At 43.0% G+C, this 18013-nt stretch overlaps 2 protein-coding genes across 2 annotated transcripts in view; both read left to right on the top strand.

Annotated features, from left to right (window-relative positions):
* The window catches only part of LOC308297268 (attractin-like protein 1), a gene marked incomplete at both ends in the record, with an annotated part of 368613 nt that overhangs the window by 132044 nt on the left and 218556 nt on the right, over nt 1-18013 (top strand). The window contains 6 exon segments of the mRNA XM_080740683.1: nt 19-137; nt 724-840; nt 4020-4152; nt 9871-10058; nt 15316-15529; nt 15815-16006. Of these exon segments, the coding sequence (XP_080596809.1) occupies nt 19-137; nt 724-840; nt 4020-4152; nt 9871-10058; nt 15316-15529; nt 15815-16006 (963 nt within the window).
* Nucleotides 2470-3279, top strand: LOC308296691 (nicotinamide/nicotinic acid mononucleotide adenylyltransferase 1-like; the record flags this gene model as incomplete). The annotated part of the gene is made up of 1 exon (XM_080740019.1): nt 2470-3279. One exon carries the CDS (start codon nt 2470-2472, stop codon nt 3277-3279), a length of 810 nt encoding a protein of 269 aa, XP_080596145.1.

An 18013-nucleotide genomic window follows, 5' to 3' on the forward strand; every position in this document is an offset into this window, starting at 1 on the left:
TGTGTGTTTCTGTTCCAGACAGTAAAGATGAGCAGTGCATCCATTTCTCAGACTGTGCCAGCTGTACGGCCAACACACTGGGTTGTCAGTGGTGTGAGGACAGGAAATGTATCTCTGCTTCCAGCAACTGTACTGTGGTGAGTAGCTACTGTCTGGCCCTTACCTCAGAGTGCAACGGTTAACTGAACTATTCTAATTGATCGATTATGAAAAACTATTGATTTAATAAAAATAAACCATTAATTTTTGGGGGCTTTTATACCTTTATTGGATAGGACAGTAGACTGAGAGGAAACGGGGGGAGAGATGGGGAGTGACATGCGGCAAAGTTCGTCCGGATTGGGAATCGAACCTGCGACGCCGTCAGGCATCAATGCCTGTGTGGCAATGCCTATGTGGTATTCGCCCGCTGGTGCCCCAAAATAAACCATTAATCGAGAAACATAAATATACCGTAAAGTCAAATAGGGCTACAGCATTTTCATATACGTATGCATCGCAACCCCACCCTTGAGTATTATGCTGTGTTTATTGTCCTCTCTCAAATGTTTCTCTCTCTCTGTGTGTGTGTGTGTGTGTGTGTGTGTGTGTGTGTGTGTGTGTGTGTGTGTGTGTGTGTGTGTGTGTGTGTGTGTGTGTGTGTGTGTGTGTGTGTGTGTGTGTGTGTGTGTGTGTGTGTGTGTGTGTGTGTGTGTGTGTGTGTGTGTGTGTGTGTGTGTGTAGATGACTCTGGAGCTGGCCCAGCAGCATGAAGGGGCCCTGTCTCTGTCTCGACCACCGTCCATGTTGTCTGAACATCAGCTGAGCTTATGGAAGCATGGTGCCAAGAGGAGAGGACATGTGTGTATTTGACCCTTGGAGGGGAAACAATCCATCTCCTAGTGCAGGGGTCTTCAACTGGGGGTCAGGGACCCCTAGGGGGTCCTCAGAGTTACTACAGGGGGGCCCACCAAATCTTTGTTATAGGAACATTCTTTTAGATCAACAACCCTCACATCCCTATTCTGAGGAGAACTTTAGCCAAAAATAGCAGATCTACAAATTCTCAACGCCTCGCAGTGCAAGGCGTTGAGAGCGAATAGGTTTAGGTCTATCTGTGAAATCGATGAAAATCTGCATCAGTTGAGGGGGTCCCTGCTTCATCTCTCTCTCAGCTAAAGGGTCCCTGGCCTGAAAACATTGAAGACCCCTGTCCTAGTACTTTTATTCTTGCGAGCAGCTTGTTTATTCATGCATGTTTCCTACTTGGCGACTTTTCAACTAGCTAACACATTTTGTGTCATAGAAACTTTTGAAGAAGATCAGAACATAAGATTTATTTCTTGCAGAAGACAAAGTTATCTTTGTTCTGGTCTCCTCTGTTCCTAGTCAGCGCTTTAGTCCCTCTCTCCCCCAGGGGGTCAGGGACCACCCAGACCCCTGGGCTGGGCAACCAAGCATGTCCACACATATGCTCCAACACCGAGCTGGCCTCAGGGTTATCTTAATGTCTAATGATGAGCTGTTCAGATCTGCTCGCCTGTGCTGGAAGACAGGTCAGGACACAAGTCATCTAAATAGCCCCCAATATGCACGGTACAGCCTGCTTTGTAGCCAGACCAGATGGCAAAACACAAGAACACAATAACATACACACTTGCCATTTAAATAGTTCTATGACACTACATTTTTGACTGCATGGATACAAATTAGAACTACATATAGCTACAATCCCTGCCCCAATGGCGCTTTTTCTTTTTGTACATATTTAGACTGTTGGTGGTCCACGCCACATAGTAATCCAGCCAGAGAAGGTGTGCTTTGTTTATCCCGTCCCCTTCCTACTAGCACACCAGTAGTGCAATTGCCTCCACACTATGCACAAATCTAATGCATGCCATGGGAAATACAAGAAACTACATTTCATATTTGCAACTTTTATATTTTCCGTACACTTTATTTTGTTCTGAAATGATTACGCAACACTTTTGGCCGGAAGTGCTCCTATGCGATGCACAATACTTTTGCAGTTACACAACTCATTTTTAAGATGACATCTTCAAGTGTGTGTGTGTGTGTGTGTGTGTGTGTGTGTGTGTGTGTGTGTGTGTGTCCTTTGCTGTTACAATTTTGTTGACATCAGGTTGCCATGGTTACCCCTTGTTTTGATCAGAGTGCTTGGATGTCAGCCTCATGTCGTGGAAGTCCATATTTGGGCAACTCCATAAGCATGACTGGTGTCAAAGTGATGACGCGAGCGTCGATGCAGAGTTAAAAGCGTTGCGCGGTTTTAAGTCGAGTCCCTAGGAAGAAGTGTAGCCTAATGTGTAAACAGGCCTACCAAAGAGCCAAGAAGTACCCTGTCTCATAGAATGTTTAGTCAGTTGTTTAAGGGCTTGATCAAACACTGTCATCGGATAAGCCTAAAAGAACAAGCAAACAAGTCTGTCTTCATTCACACTATTAGAGCAGAGAATCAGTCCAACAACAATGGAGTCCCAGCGCCTAACCAAAGTGGTGCTGCTGTCCTGTGGCTCTTTCAACCCCGTAACCAACATGCACCTGAGGATGTTTGAGCTCGCCAGAGACTATCTGGAAGGCAGTGGTCAGTACAAGGTGGTGAAGGGCATCATCTCTCCAGTGGGTGATGGCTATAAGAAGAAGGGCCTGATCGAAGCCCACCACCGTGTGCAGATGGCCCAACTGGCCATAGATGGCTCTGACTGGATCACAGTAGATCCCTGGGAGAGCTTACAGCCTGAGTGGACGGAGACGGTTAAAGTAGCACAGCATCACTGCGGGGAACTGGTAGCAGTCGGGCAGAACAAAGAGCTGCAAAGAAGGAGAAAGAGTGCAAGGAAGGAGCATTCTCCTCAGGATCCACCACCTCGTCACTCAATGAGACAAAGCCCTCGGCTGATGCTGCTGTGTGGCGCCGACGTCCTGGACTCCTTCGGGATTCCAAATCTATGGACGGAGGAGGACGTGGCTGAAATCGTAGGCCTCTACGGTGTGGTCTGCATCAGCCGCCACGGGGCAGATGCAGAGAAGGTCATTCACCAATCGGACGCCCTGTGGAGGCATCATAAGAACATCCACGTGGTCCGCGAATGGGTGACAAACGAGATTTCGGCTACTCACGTGAGGCGAGCGCTGCGGCGGGGACAGAGCGTCAGGTACCTGCTGCCGGACCCTGTGGTTCGCTACATCCAGGAGAACAACCTGTACAGTGCAGAGAGCGAGCCGAAGAACGCTAATGTTCTCCTGGAACCTCTGCAGAGAAACATGGAGGTCTCCTAAAGATGAAAAAGTACGTTGAGTGAGGACTGACGCACAATGATGAGTGTAGGGAAAAGACTAATATCTCCCCTCCTACAGTAGTTTTCTTAATTTAACAATCAGCAGGAAAGCATCTGCAGGATTGCATCTTAGGCCTGCAGGGGTTTTGTGGTTCAAGACACAATAGCCTCAACAGTTCCTTGGCACCCGATTTCTCCCATGCTGTGTCTCATCTCATGCTGCGTGCAGTTCTCTATGGATGATGCTTCAGTTTGTCAGTGTTATAGTCCTGCTAGGAGATCCCTTTCATCTGAGTTAAAGATGTAAAATGATTCCTCTGTTATGCAGTGTGGCTGTGATGATTTACAGCCGAATCACAGCCTTTCCTGTGACAAGCATGTATAGGGAAGCATAAGCAGTTTTTTTTAAATTATAATGAATACATTATTGTGAATTTATGTGCTTGATTTGGCTGTTGATGTCATCAAAGTATGAAACCATTCATTTGAGCAATTTCACGGATCGCAATCATCTATTTAAATATTCTCATTATCTGTTTACTTTCTTCCTTTACATAATATAAAGGATGCTTGTCTCCTTCTGAAATAAAATCAGATGTGTTGGGCATGTGTTTTGACAGTATAGGAGTGTTGTTACAGTTAAGTATAACAGCCCTCCCTTTCATGTGACGTTGCTTAAAACTGAAATAATGTGCATTTGTTTGTGTGCCTGTGTGTCTGTGTGTATGTGTGTGTGTCAAGTCTGTGCTTGAGTCGTCCAGGTGTAAAAGGAGAGAGGAACAGGAGTGCTCTAGGCTGGCTAACTGTAGGAGTTGCTCCCTCAACCTCAACTGTCAGTGGGACGCACAGCAACAGGAGTGTCATGCTTTGCCTGGTGAGAACACACACACACACACACACACACACACACACACACACACACACACACACACACACACACACACACACACACACACACACACACACACACACACACACACACACACACGGACAAACACACGGACACATACCGGTACACAGAAATATAAACTTTTTGCTATTTTCTAAATTAAAATATATATATATTTTACATGTAAAAAAAATTGGGAGAAGGTGGTTAATCCATTAAGACCTGAGGTTGATTCTACAAAATGTCTTCTAATAAATAAATAATTAGTTCTCTACAAAATGTGTCAACATTTTCAAAAATAACAGATGCTATATTTGAATAGCCAATGCTAACTGCTCCTACATCTGGCTTTGTGTGTACTCTATATGTACGTCTGTATGTCCGTCCACAGAGCTTGGCATTGGCCAAGCTTCACGGGACGCTTAATGAAATTAACTCAATTCATTTTTAATGGGTTAATGGCTTTACGGATTCACACATTATGTTGGCAGGCACAAGCACTGTTCTGGCCCCTCTGATTACCTGCATGACAGCAGCGGGAATACATGCCAATGTCCGATGCATTATTAAGCATCTTGCTGCCTGTGGGCACAACCATGTTCTCCCTCCCACTCCCACTTATTGCACCCATTTCTCAAAGCTCTTGAAGAAGCCCAGTGCTTCAGTCCACACACACACACACACACACACACACACACACACACACACACACACGCACACGCGCACGCGCACACACACATGTGACTTGTTGGACTGGTGCATAAATAGTCAGCTTCACAAATAAACACATTTCTCTAATCATGTAGATATGTGCACAGAATCAGATAATATAATGCTATGAATTACACATGTATTCAGGCATGCGTGCACACTCAAGCTCATACACAGAGATACACACACTCCACACACACTCACCCTCCTCCACTTGGGAAGGGAAGTAGGCCAATTATAATTGTTTACTTGATGTTATGAAAAGGGATCCTCGGCTGACTAACAAATTAAAAAGCCTGCAAAGTTCTCAATGTTCTCTCTCTCCGTTGGAAAGCCCTCAGCTAACTCTGGCTCTGCCATGGGCTGTAATAGTAACTGTGGGAAATGCTCTCACTTTTCAAATCTACAAAACCTATCCCTCCTTCAGCAGCGTTGTGTTGAACTGGGGGCGAACTTTAGCTTGAGCTTTTATTTGAGTGTTTATTGTTTATGCCCTTATTTCCTGTCCACATCAAGCGCCCACACTGCCTGCCATACTCTCCTCTGCTGCATTTGTGAGCTGTTAGTCGGGTCTTTTGATAAGGTGATGTGGGTTAGTTGAAGCTTGAAGGTTTTTATCTGATGACTGAATCATCATAGTGCAGTTATATACAGGAGCGACTCTTCCTTGATTGATTCATTGAGTACTTTATTAGACAGAAACGTAAACAGCACAAGGTCAGCCATTTAGGCTAAAAGGATAAGAAAGAGCCTCTTCTTCCCTCTTGTTTAGGCTCTCTTCGCTTAAATCAAGCCACTCACACAGTCCGCTATGCCCTTCTCTGTTGTGTTTGTGACCTGGATGAGGTGAAGTGGGGTATACTGTATCAAGCTTGGAGTGCTGAGTTTTTATAGCATGGGACTGCTGTGGTCTAGGCTGTGTTCAGCAGCAGGATGTAAAAGATGTTTACACTCGACACTGCACCACACTCACCACAGTATGACACATGCTGGTTGATTTCCAACCCTGCCACACCTACGTAAAGGTACTTAGAAAAACAAATCCGGTATATGTCAGATTAAAAACGGTGAATTGTGAAACACACAGGATCTGTTTCCCCTCCATCTTAACGGAATGCTCCACTGTCAACATTTGACAGTCACCAGTCTGTAGTCATTTGGCACGAGTGCCACGCTGCGAGCTTGTAGATCTGCTATTTTTGAAAAATCGAGAAAAGGTCTAAGGTTTTTTGAAAAACCTATGTTTCTATGTCAGTGGTGCTCAAACCTTTTCATGTGAAGGACACCCAAAATGATATGTATCTGGCCATGGACCCCCATCTCAAAATATTTAGCTCCAGGGACCCCCCAGAAGCAAAATTTGAGTAACAAATGTTTGCTTAAAAATACATATATTCAAAGATTTGCACACATTTTCACGGCTTTTCAAAAATAGCAGATCTACAAGCTCGCAGCGCGGCACCAAGTGCCGCGCTGTGATTTATTTTTCAATAGCAAAAGTATAAAATAGTTAAGGCACCTCCACCTTGGGCCCTAGTAACTCAGTCCCACTTTTCCCCCCCTTGTGACGCCCCTGCACAGAACCACAACCATGCTCCTTTGCTTGGTAGACTTTGGAGAGGCTCAGGCAGTTACATACACTGCTTTCAAAATGTCGTTTTGACTGACGTCAGCTGAGACATTTCTTTATGGTCATCACCTACAAGGTTCTCATTCACCCCCAAAATATAATTGGCCAATCAGAAGAAAGTATTTTAGGGAGGGGCATTAAAGACAATATGAATTATAGGTCCACTTTAGATAGAAATGTATTCTATTGTAGGCCTATACATGAATGGCCAGAACATTGCTCTAGCTTCAACATATTTGTGCTTGTTCAACATGTCGCAAAGTACTTTGTGACATTATTGTGATATTATTTTGATCTAATATTTGTTATTGTCTTTCATTAGGTGCAATCATAATCATTCTCTCACATGAAATTTGCAAGTACATTGCATGTTCGCCCCTTATCCTCACAATGCCTCTGGCATACAGAGATCAAGAAACCACACAAACCGAAAAAGGCAACAATGCATAAAGTATACAATTGTATACCAGTCCCCCAATGTCAATCCCCAGACAAAGACAATGTATCTTTCCAGTTGCAGTGGTGGCAGGATAATTGGGGCCATTTTATTGTAAAACATATGTGTTTTCAGCTGACATTATGTTCTCCATATAGTAAACACTTCAACCCTTTCACTCCATTGGTTTAGTCGGCGACTTTGTCTTCAGCCAGAAGACCATGTGTGTGTGTGTGTGTGTGTGTGTGTGTGTGTGTGTGTGTGTGTGTGTGTGTGTGTGTGTGTGTGTGTGTGTGTGTGTGTGTGTGTGTGTGTGTGTGTGTGTGTGTGTGTGTGTGTGTGTGTGTGTGTGTGTGTGTGTTACGTGCGTGTGTGCGTGCGTGCGTGCGTGCGTGCGTGCGTGCGTGTTTATTTGTTACCCAAATATGTGTCCGGCATGCCCATATCACATTTAGAAATAGGACTACTGTATATGCAGGATACAGGATACACTATCCAGCCCGTATATAATCACATAGGAGGTGAACAACATGGAAACCTGGAATCAACCAGGATACACAGATCATAATAAATTGCCATTGTTTTTAACATTGCTTTTAAACAAATCAAGGGAGTAGCCCAGGTAAACACATGACAGCATCAACACAAAGTCTGTCATGCCGCCAGGCAGGGGAGTGAAGCCAGCGGGATATGGCCAGCCCAGTACCTGTGAGGTTTTGTCTGTTGACCAGTAGGGATTGGACGATACGAACATTTCATATCACGATTATTGTGACAAAAGGAATCACGATTTGCGTTATTATCGCAATGTTATCACAACGTGTCGCGTTGCGACGCGTTGTGAGCTTGTAGATTGGCTATTTTTTGGCAAAGACATTTGATAGATAGAGAGTGAAAAAAAGACTGTATCAACTAAGTACGTATATTATAAGTACCTTTTACCAATTATAGAGGGTTAAAGTGGTACCAGATATGCAGCTCGGCAAATAAAAGGTGAATTGATCCCAGTGCATGACAGAGGACGATATCACGATGAATTAAATCTCCACAATACGATTGTAGTGAGTGTTTTTTATCACGATAAACGATAATATTGCATATCGTCCCATCCCTATTGACCAGTTGTTCCACTCAGGCCCATACTGCACTGAGGGTGTGGGCAACCCACACCTGTGGTTATGCATGAGAATATCTATTTAGTATTATGAGACTCAGCTCACCCAGCTCCATCATCACCACCACATCTTCTACAGACTACAGCTTACTCTAAAGGACATGACATGTTTATCTCTGCCATATTACACAAATAACCAAAACCACCTATTTACGTCTCTCCCACTCCTTCCACTTTATTTCAGTCTCTCTACCTCTGTGTATCTCCCAACTTCTCATTAATTCTCTGCCTTTCTTTCTCTCTTCATCACATGCTTTGCTTCTCTCTCTCTCTCTCTCTCTCTCTCTCTCTCTCTCTCTCTCTCTCTCTCTCTCTCTGTCTCTCGTGCCTTCCCTCTCTGTTTGCCTTTCATGGTCTTTCTCCCCCTCTCTCTCTCTCTCTCTCTCTCTCTCTCTGTCTCCATCTTGCCATGGCCGATTATTGCCTAAACAACAGTCTTTTAACAGGTGGGAAACAGCCAGGGACGAGAGATAAAGAGAGAGCAGAGGTGTTTTGTTTGGTCGTGATGAAAGGGGTGGGGACGGTGGCCATTACGTGACTGAATGTAATCAGTGGTAGAGTCGCGCGTACACAGTAGTCTTTTGTGGCAGCAGAATGATTATGGCCTCCTCATTAGCATAACTTCCAACCAGGGGGCTGCCGGCCGGGTCACACTCATATTAAAGATGCAAATTTTGTGAGTCTGTTTTGGCTGTGGATGTACATCGCCTACCGGTCTTATTCCTAAACTATAATCCCCGTCTTGTTTATACATGTAGCAATGCAGTCATGTCTAGCTTTAAAAACGGGACCGTATCTCGATTTTCTTTTTTTTGTACTATCATTGCAAAGTTAGAGCACGGTTCACTAATCTAATATAGACAAGCCAGCAGTTAGCAATTGCATCATCTTGTTAACATGAACCAGATAAGCTTTATTAAGTAATGACCACATGCTGGAAAATGTAACTTGGTGTACACAAGATAATATCACATGACACTAAAAGTTGATGGAGACCAGACCATCACTTTTCTCTAAACGTAATGCTTTAGTGAGTATCATCTCTGACTGCCATTGAGTGTCTAAGCCAGGATAAGCTCCAATATTTTACCGAAATATACATCTTTAAACACAAGATGATATCGCCAGGGGTGGTTATTTACGCAGACCACGTAATTGCGTTGGGCCCCGAGGCATAGGAGGCCCCCTGGGCTGCCCCCGTTTCAGTCTGCCTTTAAGCACAACGTTAAACACAACACAAGATATCTGTCTAAATTAAACAAACAATGTGCTCTGTCGCCCCTTCTCTCTCTCTCTCTCTCTCTCTCTCTCTCTCTCTCTCTCTCTCTCTCTCTTTCTCTCTCTCCCACACACCTACACAAACACACACACACCACACACAACACGTGAAGAATGCATCAGCTAGCAGCACAAAATTCTACTTTGCTTGGAGCCCCCTGTTTGTTAAATCCGCCCCTGGATATCACACTACTTTAAAGACGAAACTGAACATTACTTTTTCCTGTCTGAAATGTTCTAGTTAGTAGCACATTTGGTGGGCCAAGATTTTAACTCCCAGATTTAAGGCCCAGGATCCAGGTCCAGGCCAATCTGGCTAACCGTCGTCAAAGAAAAGGGAACGCCCTCTCGGTCTGTTCCTCTGCTACCAGAGCTGTCAGAGTCTGTGTGAGAGATTAGGTCCAGGCTAAAGGCCCAGGATGGCTGGAGCCTTTAGCTTGGACCTAAATGATGCGTGTGTTTCCCTGTGTGCAGGCCAACAGTGTGCAGAGGGTTGGCACCATGTCGGCGAGTTCTGCCTTAGGATCAACTCCAGCCGCGAGAGCTATGACAACGCCCAGCACTACTGCAAGAACCTGGGTGGGAACATCGCTTCGCTGGTCTCGGACAAACAGGTGGACTTTGTCTTGGAGGAGATCCACAAGTACCAGCTGCAGGACAAGGTAAGGGCTGATGTTAAAACCAGGTCCTCTTCACTGCGACTGTACACAAGTAGCTCAATCACTGAGAATAATGGTGGCCTTAGGTCAGTTAAAGCAGGGTTTCCCAAACGTTTCCATGCCAAGAACTCCCAAATAGCCATAGCTTTTGGCTACAGACCCCAATATTGCAAAAGAGCTTTTAAAAGAATATAGCTGATCTAAAGCTGAGGCCAAACTGGTCAAAGATCATCAATTTGGTGCACTTGGTGAAGAGTTTCTGATTTTTGGTATGGTGTTAGGTATGGGTATAAGGTTTTCAAAAACCATCGCAAACAAGTTGGGCTCGCCCCCTAGTGGTCTGTTTGCAATGAATCAAATATGACATACGTCAGTATATGGTTCAAACCCCAAATAATTGATGAAAGAGATTTCTCAATGGATTCTGTTACTATTGGGTATGATAAACAACATACTAAAAATTCAGGAAAAAATAACTACCGGAAAGGCTTCATTTTCAAGATGGCGTCCACAATGGCTGCCGGGAGCTGAAAATGCCTATAAACTGGGTTTTAATGTGTAAAAATTCATAATAATCTGCACTTGGTGAAGAGTTTTAGATTTCTGGTATGGTGTTAGTTATGAGTATAAGGTTTTCAAAAACCATCGCAAACAAGTTGGGCTCGCCCCCTAGTGGTCTGTTTGCAATGAATTCAATGGTAGATTTGTTAGTATATGGTTGAAACCCCAAATAATTGATAAAAGAGATTTCTCAATGGATTCTGTTACTATTGGGTATGATAAACAACATACTAAAAGTTTAGGAAAAAATAACTACCGGAAAGGCATCATTTTCAAGATGGCGTCCACGATGGATGCCAGGAACTAAAAATGCCTATTTAATGTGTAAAACTATAAAATATGCACTTGGTAACTAGCTTTTACATTTTGGCATGGTGTTAGGTATGGGTATAAGGTTTTCAAAAACTATCGCAAACAAGATGGGCTCACCCCCTAGTGGTCTAAAATATACTGACCTATCTAATATCTGATTCATTGCAAACAGACCACTAGGGGGCGAGCCCAACTTGTTTGCGATGGTTTTTGAAAACCTTATACCCATACCTAACACCATGCCAAAATTCTAAAACTCTTCACCAAGTGCATATTTCTTATGAATTTTTACACATTAAAACCCAGTTCATAGGCATTTTAAGCTCCTGGCAGTCATTGTGGACGCCATCTTGAAAATGGTGCCTTTCCGGTAGTTATTTTTTCCTAAACTTTTAGTATGTTGTTTATCATACCCAATAGTAACAGAAACCATTGAGAAATCTCTTTTATCAATTAGTTGGGGTTTCAACCATATACTAACAAATCTACTATTGAATTCATTGCAAACAGACCACTAGGGGGCGAGCCCAACTTGTTTGCGATGGTTTTTGAAAGCCTTATACCCATACCTAACACCACACCAAAAATCAAAAACTCTTCACCAAGTGCAGATTTATTATGAATTTTTACACATTAAAACCCAGTTTATAGGCATTTTCAGCTCCCGGCAGCCATTGTGGACGCCATCTTGAAAATGAAGCCTTTCCGGTAGTTATTTTTTCCTGAATTCTTAGTATGTTGTTTATCATACCCAATAGTAACAGAATCTATTGAGAAATCTCTTTCATCAATTATTTGGGGTTTGAACCATATACTGACGTATGTAATATTTGATTCATTGCAAACAGACCACTAGGGGGCGAGCCCAACTTGTTTGCGATGGTTTTTGAAAACCTTATACCCATGCCTAACACCATACCAAAAATCAGAAACTCTTCACCAAGTGCACCAAATTGATGATTTTTGACCAGTTTGGCCTCAGCTACTATACATTCGCAATGATTTGCATGGTGTTCATCAACATAATCATAAAAAATCACAATAATACATATCATCAACAAATATAAAACGCTATGTACAAAGGAGAAAAGGGAAAGATTTTGGCTCTGAATATCATCACCTGGTAATGTGAGCTGTAACATTAAAAATAAATCTATCTATCTCTAGACAAGTCCCTCTCCTGTCTTTGCTCTACACTTAATATATTCGCAGAAAATAGACTTGGAGTAGGACCGCTGCTCCTACACTTGGAAAGGAGTCAGGCGGTTTGGGCATCTAATACGGATGCCCCCCGAGCGCCTTCCTAGGAAGGTCCTCGATGCACGTCCCACTGGGAGGAGACCCCGTGGCAGACCAAAGACCAGGTGGAAGGATTACATCTCCAAACTGGCTTGGGAAGGCCTTGGTATACTCCCTGAGGGAGTGGAGGAAGTTGCTCGGGATAAGGAAATCTGGAAGTCTCAGTTGGAACTGTTACCCCCGCGACCCGATTCCGGATAAGCGGTTGAAGATGGATGGATAGCCCATCTACAAGCTCACAAGGCTTGGCAACACATTGTGAGCTTTTAGATTTGCTATTTCCGCCGATTGCAAGGCCCAAGGATAGGGATGCTAGCATTGTGAACACTGGCGCTGGATGATCACTGGAGCCCTGAGAAGGCTTGATGCTTGCAGTGGTTTGGAGGATATTCAGGGGCCCTGGGCTGACAGGGGCCCTCAGCAATGCTATAGTTTATTGATGTGATTCTTTAAAACATGGTGTGTGTGATATGTGGTCACAGGGGCCCCGGCGTCCAACTGACTCTCCTGGTTATAAATGTATAATACGCTTATATTGTTAGAAAACCTTCTCACAAGTGAGTTTATGAAAGACCAGGTTGTAAAATATTCAACAGCTGTTGAGTTTGATAGATGCCTACTTGTAATACAGGTTAAATATTTGAAATAAAGGACTGAGGGGGGTTAAGAGAAGATAATTTCTAGTATTTATATGTAACCCACCATGAAGTTAAAATGGCAGAGGAGAGTCGTTTCAAAAATAATCACAGCATTAAGCCAGTGTCACCTTTAATTAGCATAATCCCAGACGGTTTAAAAGACTTTCATGTGGGATAGGAGTGATTTTGAATCAACGCTGTGCAGCGTCTGTGAAAGCCTCGTTTGCCAAGAGCTGTTGAATGTGTCAAGTCATAGTCGAAGTCAAACTTTATCATTTAATATGCAGGAGAGCTGAATACATGCAGAATATTCAAAAATAGAGCAGGTTTGCATAAGACACGAAATAATACATTATCACATACAGTATAAACCACTTTATGCACGACTCTGTGTGTGTGTGTGTGTGTGTGTGTGTGTGTGTGTGTGTGTGTGTGTGTGTGTGTGTGTGTGTGTGTGTGTGTGTGTGTGTGTGTGTGTGTGTGTGTGTGTGTGTGTGTGTGTTAGTGCACGCACATGGGTGGGTGAGGGTTGGGCTTAACCCCAGTGGGAGATGAAACATGTGTTGACGGTATGGGAACGATTAATCAGCTACAAGTATTTAGAAATGTGAACATGTAATGTTTATGTGAACATGTCGATGAAGATAAACACAGACCACACACAAATTAAACCTTTGTGATTAAATGTGTGAGAGCGCAACACACTGTACAACAGTCAAATGATATTTGACTGATGTTAATTGCAAGAATGTGAGTATCTCTCTTTCTCTCTCTCTCCCGCTCCTGCGATATAGAGCATTGCAAAAACGTCTGTTTTTTAGGGATCGTTGGCCGATTTAAATTAGCTGATTTATTCAATTAATGACACGATCGGTGATCGGCCGTCACAGATCCGGAAAGCCGATCTTTTATAATATAGCTTTTTTGATGCACTTTTACTTTTCTGGACTTTTACTTGTAACAGAGTATATCTACAGAGTATTTTCTCCACCACTGGGAGGGCCTACTATTATTAATCCATTAATACAAACAGACATCCTTTTGTTAGGTATATTAGTTTAAATATTTTTGAATTCCTGTTTCTATAATTTGCAATAATTCGACTGTATGGCATGCTAATGTTTTGCATTTGACATTGTATTTTATTACTACATAATAGTAATAATTCTGCACAATAAAAAGATGTTTAACTAAAATAATAACTGATCTCAATACGTAATTAATCAATAATCATCTATAACAGAGGTTAAATATTTTCCTTGGGTATCGGTATCGGCAGATCACGAAAAAATAAATCAGTGATCGGAGTCGGCCTCCAAAAATCGTCCATATACTGTAGCAAAAGATTTTCAACAAAGACAAGGAGCAAAAGTGTATTTGGTAAAACACGCACTCACAAACACACAAGCACACGTGCACACACACACACACACACACACACACACACACACACACACACGCACACACACACACACACACACACACACACACACACACACACACACGCGTGTCCGTGCCTACAGAAAGTAGGCGATGACTTTATGCCTCCGTAATTTATTTTACGGCGTGTCTTACATCACAGCTGATGGTGACTAATTATGGATTCTTTGCAGGTAAAACGTTCACAGACATTACAGCCCATTATGGAATGACTCTCACACTCACACCAAACTGTGCATAAACGCCCTGCCACAATTACAGTAACTCATCAAAGTCGTTTATGGGTTTGCGTTGGCGTGGAGGTCTCCCCTTTTACAGTAATTACAGTGATTTGCTGAAAGTTTGATTTAGGATTTAGTTTCATATTAAAACATTTGCTTATACCATGGCCACGTCCCGGGAGTTCTGTGGGAAATCATTGTTGAAAGTAACCCTGCCTTCTGTCTCATCTGCTTTTCTAAGATATTACATTACACTACATCAGTCCCTCTCTAATTGCTCCCACATTGTGCTTTGACAATGAAATTTGGAACAATTACATACAGTACATAGCTTTTCTATATACTGCTTCGTCTGCTACCTTTTGAAGTCCCTACACATTTTGTAGTGGTGAGCCACTGAAATTAGACACAACCATTTTTATTTAATCATGACTTTTACAATACTGTAGTTAAACACTCCAATTATTTTCTTCTTTTCCATTTTCAGTGCAATGCTACATTGAGTTTACAGTTATAAGGCATGGATCTGTCCCCAGTCTGCTTATTATAAAATGTACTGATGATCTCCAAGTTTCAAATGTTTTTTTTTTTTTTTTTTTTTTTCATAAATTAAAGGCCTACTTCATCATACAAAATGTGTTGCACAAAAGTAGTGAAAATATCAGATCTCCAAGCACACAACGTTTTGTGCATGTAGATCGTCTATTTTCAAATAATAACAGTTTTGGACATACAAGTCTTCCACCCAATAATGACGATATGTATTTCTCTCTCTACCCCTGTCCACAGGCGTTATCTCCGTGGGTTGGTCTAAGGAAGATCAACGTCTCGTACTGGGGTTGGGAAGACTCGTCTCCTTTCACCAACAGTAGCCTGCGCTGGCTTCCAGGCGAGCCCAGTGACTCAGGCTTCTGTGCGTACCTGGAGAGGGCCCAGGTGGCCGGACTCAAAGCCAACCCCTGCACTGCCAACACCGACGGACTCATCTGTGAAAAACCTGCCGGTGAGGAGGAATGAATGTGAGGGGAGGGGGGGAGGAAGGAAGAGAGAGAGGGAGTTGAAGGGAGAGGAAAAGAGAGTACAGCCCAGGATTTCAGAGGAGAGATCACACGGGTAGCCCACACACAGTACCACCAGCATTGGTACACACTACACAGATATCCAGAACGTTATTACGGTTTCAGTTGAATCAGGGAATGTATGAACTTTAATTATTGCGATTAATAATACTGTAATTAATAACAATATTTTATAATACAGTAGCATATTTTAATCTCCTTTCTCTCAGTGAGTCTGCTGAGCCAGAGCAGCAGGCCCTGCAGGACCCCCTGTGCGCTGCGTACCAGCTGTGCCAACTGTACCACCCAGGCCATGGAGTGCATGTGGTGTGGCAGTGCCCAGCGCTGTGTGGACTCCTCTGCCTATGTCATCTCCTTCCCCTACGGACAGTGTCTGGAGTGGCAGACCCAAGACTGCACTGGTGAGACACAGGGAGAGGGGGAAAGATAACAAGAGAGTATGAGAGAGAGAGAGAGAGAGAGAGAGAGAGAGAGAGAGCTAAACTGTTGGTAAGTCAGGAGATAGATAGATAGATAGATAGATATGATATGATATGATATGATATGATATGATATGATATGATATGATATAGTACTTTATTGTCAGTTCACACTGAAATTTGTCTTGCGACACAGCAGCCATGTATGCGACAAAATATATACAAACAATTGACACAAAGGAACACAAACAGGATTACATACATAAGGATAATACAGACAAGATAGATGGATGGATCACTTGATATTTTGGCAGCAGTCCTAAATAAGAAATCAATGAGTGAACAGAGTCAATATACTGTACACATTCTGTCTATTGATGTCTTTCTCTGCCTTACACCATGCATGCACGCACACACACACACACACACACAGACACACACAAACACACACACAAACACGCACGCACGCACGCACACACGCACGCACGCACGCACGCACGCGCGCACGCACGCGCGCTCGCGTCAGGTAAAGGTCAGAAAATCAATCTATATTGACACGGGATGGACATAGAGATTGGCCTGAGACTCATGCTGTCGTTCAAGGCTTTATTTTCCTCTGATATTGAAAAGCACAGCTGAGCCGTCTGGGGCATTCGATTTGTTCTCCTGCCCCTCCCTCCTCTGGCCACGTTTGAAATGTAGCCGTGTGTGTTTGGAAATCCCTCGGCATCAGACCAGGGATCAACACAGACTTGTTTGTATTGACATGTGCAGGTGGCACCAGTACTGTATGTACAACAGTGCTTTTCAAACTGTTTATCTGCCCAAGGCACACCAGTGGGGGAGTCAAAATATATATATCACTCTGTGTCTGTAGACATGTATTTTTATTTACTTATTCCAAATACAAAGTTGAACCCCATATGCCCTATTTCACGCTTTTGCAGGTTTAACCAAATAGGGAAAATAGCCTATCTGACTACAAACACAACCACAGTGTGAGCTTGTATATCAGAATGAATTGTGAGCTTGTAGATCTGTGTGAGCTTGTAGCTCTGTGTGTGTGTGTGTGTGTGTGTGTGTGTGTGTGTGTGTGTGTGTGTGTGTGTGCGTGCGTGCGTGCGTGCGTGTAAAAGTAAAGCAGTGAGCAGCTCCCAATGTGTGTGCGCGCGTGCGTGCGTGCGTACGTGTAAAAGTAAAGCAGTGAGCAGCTCCCAAACAGTTAAAGACTGAAGAAGGACTAGGAGACCGCAACTGTGAAAGCCTAGAGCTGTCTTTTAAGCAGGGCATTGCAAAAAAAGAAAAGAAAACTGAAAAAGAGACAGACCCTGGTGCCAGCATTATGATTCTCTCTCTCTCTCTATCTCTATCTCTCTCTCTCTCTCTCTCTCTGTCACGCACAAACACGCACGCGCGCACGCGCACACACACACACACACACACACACACACACACACACACACACACACACACACACACACACACACACACACACACACACACACACACACACACACACAGAAAGCCTGTCAGGCTATTATTCATTTATTTATCTCTGCCCTTAACTTGAGTTATTTTTGAGACACCCACAAAGCTCAGGTTATATAACTTTCTTTTCTCCAAGGGATAAGCTTGTCAATCACTTCTTCCATTTGGATGGCAAATCATATTATTCGGAGGCATTTTAAAAGTGAAGATGTTTCCTTTACCAGACATTTGTCACACTTAATGTGGAGGCATTCTGGCTATTTAACAAAAGTAATTATTAACTAAAAATGAACATTAATTTATATTTGATGTAAAAACTATTACTGTTATTATTAGATATACCATTCATTATATCTTCAATTATTAAATATATAGAATTAAATATAAGTATATATACATAAAGTGTCTTACAAAAAAGAGACCAAAGCAGTCAATGCTAGTTAGTGCAACAAGTATCTCACTGTCATTGTTAAACAAGACAAATACTCAGAAACTACCAAC

This window comes from Nannobrachium achirus, assembly GCF_963921795.1.
Source record: "Nannobrachium achirus genome assembly, chromosome: 13".
Taxonomy (NCBI): domain Eukaryota; kingdom Metazoa; phylum Chordata; class Actinopteri; order Myctophiformes; family Myctophidae; genus Nannobrachium; species Nannobrachium achirus.